The sequence below is a fragment of the Acomys russatus genome, chromosome 10 (assembly GCF_903995435.1).
Source record: "Acomys russatus chromosome 10, mAcoRus1.1, whole genome shotgun sequence".
Lineage (NCBI taxonomy): Eukaryota > Metazoa > Chordata > Mammalia > Rodentia > Muridae > Acomys > Acomys russatus.
Window position 1 is genome coordinate 23,682,495 of NC_067146.1, and position 6,000 is coordinate 23,688,494.

General features: G+C 43.3%; 1 protein-coding gene across 1 annotated transcript in view; it reads right to left on the reverse strand.

Annotated features, from left to right (window-relative positions):
- Capza2 (capping actin protein of muscle Z-line subunit alpha 2) overlaps positions 1-5,764 on the reverse strand; it is a 29,819-nt gene extending 24,055 nt beyond the window's left edge. Inside the window, exon 1 of the mRNA XM_051151895.1 lies at positions 5,610-5,764. Within this exon, the coding sequence (XP_051007852.1) occupies positions 5,610-5,648 (39 nt within the window). The 5' untranslated portion in view covers positions 5,649-5,764. The remainder of the gene's footprint in view (positions 1-5,609) is intronic.
- Between the last annotated feature and the right edge of the window lie 236 nt (positions 5,765-6,000).

The window sequence follows — 6,000 nt, forward strand, 5'->3', positions numbered from 1 at the left end:
TCAAACACCAAGAAAGAGCACAAGAGAAACTTGACAATCTTATTCAACTCCATGGCATTTGTGTGCAACTGGCTTTTTATCAAAACCAACACAAACTCTAGAGAAGCATTTTTTTAAACTCCCATAAACATAAATTTAATTAATTTATTAAATTTATTTTTGGTACTGGCAAATGAACTCAAGGCCTCATGTATGGCAAGCAAGCATTCTGTTAGTAAGTTTCTAGCCCATAAACTTCAATTTTTAAAAAGCGAAACTTGAGGTATTTTTATAAAAACCCAACCATTAGATAAAGTAATGTATTTCTGATAATGGTTTTATAATTCTGCTATTTTTGGACCTGTGATTTTTGCACTGAAATGCAAATTTCTTTTAACTTTTTGTTAATTTATTCTTGTTACATCTCAATAGTTATCCCATCCCTTGTATCCTCCCAATTTCCCCTTATTCCCCTCCCCTATGACTGTTCCTGAGGGGGATTTCCTCCCCCTGTATATGCTCATAGGGTTTCAAGTCTCTCCTTGGTAGCCTGCTATCCTTCCTCTGAGTGCCACCAGGTCTCCCCCTCCAGGGAACATGGTCAAATGTGAGGCACCAGAGTACGTGAGAAAGTCATATCCCACTCTCCACTCAACTATGGAGAATGTTCTGACCATTGGCTAGATCTGGGTAGGGGTTTAAAGTTTACCGCCTGTATTGTCCTTGGCTGGTGCCTTAGTTTGAGCGGGACCCCTGGGCCCAAATCTGCCTATCATAATGTTCCACTTGTAGGTTTCTAGGACCCTCTGGATCCTTCTACTTTGCTATTCTCCCATGCTTCTCTCATCTAGAGTCCCAATAGGATGTCCTCCCCTCTGTCCCAGTTTCCTGGTAAGTGAAGGCTTTCGTGGGACATGCCCCTTGGGCTAGTATGCAGATATAAGCTGAGTATATACCATTTGAGTCTTTCTGCTTCTGGGTTAACTCACTCATTATGATCATTTCTAGCTCAATCCATTTGTCCACAAATGAAATGCAAAATTTTATTTTTTATGAAAAATGGCTCCCAAATGCCGTGAAATACACTATAAAATTTTCTCATTCTGTGAAGTCTAAAAAATCCATTTATATTATAGTTGCTTTGAAATTCCTGCCTGCAGTAGAAATTAGCTCAACAAAAATTCATCCACAGGGTGAAATTACGAATGAATATTCCAACATAGCTTACTGGTTAAGCCTACTTTTTGTTAAGACATTACAAATGTTACATTATGATGAACTATATAGCTGCTCATAAGTTATTTGTATAAACACAAGATTTCTTAAGTCAGTTATGACTATAGGAGGGGAAAACATTTTAGTTGTTTAAATATAAATTGTATATAGTATTTGAATTGCAGACACCTGTCCCTCAAAAAACAACAGGAATTTCACTAGAATACCTAAGACTTTAAAAACCAATGGCAAAATTAGGCAGCTAGATTTTCATAGAACAACCTGGCATTATATGCTTTTCCTCTTCTCAATACAGGTTTTCTCCCAATTCTGTGACTGTATGGATTATTCATTCATGCACTTAACCTTTTTACTAATCACATGCACTATACTGACAGGTGCTAGAGATGACTGTTTCTGTGCATAGGGATTCTAACAGAACAAGAATCAAAGTAAACCAGAAAATATTAAACAAAACTGTGTTTAATACCAATGATGTGTTATTAAGTTCAAGAGAGATTAAATGAGCCAGATGATCTGAACTAAATCAAGAGAAGAGTAAAAGTTTTAACTTTTAAAAAATGATTTATTTTTTAAGTAATAAAGAACTTTATTTTTTATTTAAATAATTTATTCAGATTACATCCCTCTTGTTTTCCCCTCACTTGTATCTTCCTGTTCCACCCTCCCTCCCTCTTTCACACTATTCCCCTCCCCTAGGTCTGTGACAGAAGGGGACCTCCTTCCCCAACCTAGGGTCACAGCCTATCAGGTCTCATCCAGAATGCCTGCTTACCCTTCCTCTGAGTGCCATCAGGCCTCCCCACCAAGGGGAAGTGGTCAAATAGGGGGTATACCAGAGTTCATGTCAGAGTCAGTCCCCGCTCTCCACACAACTGTGGAGAATGTGCTGTCCATTGGCTAGATCTGAGTAGGGGGTCTAGGTTTACTGTATGCATTGTCCTTGGTTGGTGCAGTAGTTTATGCAAGGACCCCTGGGTCCAGATCCACCAGCCTTGATGGTCTTCTTGTGGGGGCCCTACAAAATTTATTTATTTTTTTATGTTCATTGCTGTTTTGCCTATATGTGAGTCTGAGTGTGTGATGGTGTTTAGATCCCCTGGAACTGGAGTTACAGATAGTTGCGAACTGACATGTGGCGCTGGGCACTGAACCCCCGTCTCTGGAACATCAACCAGTGCTCTTAACCCTGTAACCATTTCATCACCCCTCTTTATAATGTTTATCTTTCAAAACATGTTAAAGACCAGGGAGTGGCACTGAGCAACGCAGCACAGCACAGTTCCAAGCTGCCCACAGCTGCAGTAACAGAAGTGGAAGTCACAGACGTGTATGCTGGGTCACTGGGGAGATGGGAAGTCTAGGAAGAAAACATTCTCTCAGCCATTCCTGTCTTCCTTCAGGGGAGTTCGGGAATGGTTCTCTTTATTTGAGCTCTACATGACAATTTCATATAATTTCAAATTAACAAAAAATGCGTTACTATACAATACAAATGACCCAAGAAAGAAAAACATAAAACTCTTTTTGGCTCGGAGCTTCTATAACTATGTAAGATGTATAGCGTCGCACTATGATAAATTAATGGCTTTAAGGGATGTTGTTGTTTCATCAGCTAAATTTACCTCCTATTAATACTGTGGCCAAAAGAAATAAGGTCATTAAAATCACAGTACATTCAAAAATGCAATTGTACATGATTTTAAAAGGAAACCTAGTGTCCTAGATATTTTCTCCCCTTTGTTTTTTGTTGTTATTTAGACAGGGTCTCACTGTGTAGCACTGACTGCTCTGCAACTCACAAGACGGACCATAAACTGAAACTTGGGGCACTCCTGTTCCTTCTGCCCAGCCTCTACCGTGCTGGGATCACAGGTGTGCACTACAATGCTGCTGCTTTTCCCAGGCTGGCCTAAGAACTAGAGAGCCTCAGCCTGAGCCTCCTCAGAACTTACATTACAAATCTGCTCTGCCACACTCAGCTATGATTTATTTCTAAAATGCCTCCTTTCATCGGGACAGTAAGAAACTATATAGCAGTCATATAGAATGTTCACGTTACATAAAGATAAACTTTAATTAAAAATTATAAAAACACAAATTTACTAGTTAGCCTTTTCTTAGTGAAACGCAGAGTTATTTAGAACCTGACACTACAAAAAACCATTGCTTCCTTTTCAAAAATAAACTGTCAACGAATTAAAAACCCAAGATATAACCCCAGGACAGTTCTACAACCAACTTTAAGGGAACAAGAAGCCATTAAAAGTGCAAGCAAACCTTGGATTCCCACAAACTTGAGTTTAAATTTCACCTTTGCCATTTCCCTCCTACATAAGATTTTAAAACCTTAATTTACTTATGGGTAAATGGTAAAAATGAAACTACCTACCTCAAATTAAGAAAATGCAATGTGTTTGTCTTACAAAGCACAGTATTAGAGCCATCATAGTGCTCAGCCTTCTGTGGACCTGCAGCCTAAACAGACACACCTCACATGTACAAACTACTTAAAACTTACTCCTTAAAATCAAGAGCAAGGAGACAACAATAAAAAAGCACGATTTAAGTACTGGTCTTAAAACATCACCTTAAATCCATTTCTGATCCCATATAAAACACCCTCCTCCTAAAACACTACAAGTCTGCTGGGCAATTAAAATAACAAGAATGTTAAAATTTCAATTTACTAGCTACTTACATTTAATCTTAAAGTTTGGCCACTTATTTCTTAAATTAGAAAATACTGCTGTTATAAAATCTGTACATAAAATTACAACAGAATATTCTTACTCAAGTCACAAAAAAGATGCTAAGTCTAAACTTAGAATTCTCATTAATCTGTTCCCAACATTATGCCAGTAGGTGAACTTATACACTATTCTGTAAAACCTGCCTCTGCGTGTGAAGAATAAGAAATCTTATTTCATTTTTAAAATTTCAAGCCTTTCCAACAACATGGCAGGTCTGCATTACCACCCCCCCTTTCTCTCCTCAGCTATCGCTCTAGCTAACTGAGCTACTAAGAAAAAGTAAACAAAACATGAAAATTCCCCCTTTGAAAACTTTGTTAACATTATTTAATTTTCCGTGCACTGCACTGGTATATTTTTTTCAATCAACAACTTAAAACTATTCAGTGTTACACATATTAATATGTACAGCAACTTTTAGGGACTTGGGGTCTAATTCTGTACATTAAGGCAAAGTATGTTGCTGTCCTCCCACTTTGTTAACTTATCACTTTCACCAAGAGCACAAACAAAAAAACAAAACACTTCCAAAAACATAGATGAGGCTGACTTCTAAGCAATCGGAGGTATTAAAGAGACAGAACCCTAATTTTGGTGCGACAACACAGTATGAAAAATAGAGAGTTCCAACTGAAAATATCCTTAGTGTTTCTCTAACACCCAAATAGAAGCATGTTTCCTACATGGGTCTACTCGTCTGCAACTTAAAAACTAAGCATAAGGTCGGACATTTCCAGAGTGCAACACATTCGTATGTCAGTCAAATCTAAGTTTTAAAAATGTCCGTCTTTTCCAGGAAATACTCAAAATGTACAGCGTTCCTCTCACGTGACTCGCCCTTAAGTATGAGGTCTCCACAGTCGCCAAAGAAAAATGGCAAGAGTCTTAGTTCAATGATCGGATTTCCTATGGCAAATGTGAGAACTTGAGTCGTGCATCTGGTACCATTGCTGTCACAGCATTTAACACTGGAAAAGGAGTTGAACCCGCTCTCCCTCTTCAGAGTAGGTTGTAGCAGAAAGATGGGATGTCACCAAATCTGCCCCAAGGGGAGCAGCAGCCAAGTTGAGCCGAAAACAACTAGGGGGGGGGGGTGTCTTTGTGAACAATGACTGCCTTCCGGCGAACATGGGAACAGCAAAGTAATAATGAGAAAATTAATAAAAGAAAAGGACGGCAATGGGGGGGGGTGGGGGGGAGAGCAAAGGGGCGGGATGTGGAGATTGCGACCTCCGGAGGGAAGGAAACACCCTGGAGAACCAGGAAGCACTTCGTGTTAGGGAGGAGAAACTGCAGGAAAAAGTGAGGGTCGACTAAGCCGCTTCCCCCTCCCGCCCGCCCGCCTCACCCGTGACAGCCCCAGGCCAGGCGGTGCCGCTCGGCCGTCCGCCGCTCGCCAGCCCGGACCCCCAAGGCCGCGGGTCCCGCCGCCCCCGCCACCCCCGCCCGCGGTCGCTCGGCTCCGCTTCCTATTTTCGGAGCACACACCCTACAAGGAGCGGAGGGGCCCGGCCTCGGGAAAGCGGGCGCTGCACCCCGGCTCGGGAAGCGCAGGCGTGCGGCCCACCACCGCAGTCCGCCCGGGGAGGACAGCCTCCAGCCCTCACGGCCCGCCCTGCTCCTCACAGCCGCGGCGCCTACCTTCTCCTCATCGGACAACTGCTCCTCCAGATCCGCCATCTTCCTTCTGGCGACAAACCGTGGCGCTGGTGGCGGCGGCGGCCACCTGACTTCCCCCTTCCAGTGCGGTCTTCCGCGCCGCGCGCGCGCGCCCCCGCCAAGGGAGGGGCCCCGCCGCCCAGGCCGCCGCGCGCGCGCCCCGGAGCCCCGCCTCCCGGGGGGTTCCACGCCACTGCGCACGCGCCCCGGAGCTCCGCCTCTCTTCCTCCCTCCCCGGTCGCAGGCCGGAGTGCGGCTGTGCGCGTGCGCGGCGCCTCCGAAGCCGGATTGCTATGGTTATCTCCTATCCTCCCAGCTCTGGTGCCTTCTCTACTCAAGGATGACCATATGGGCCCGGTTGGCGACGGGTACG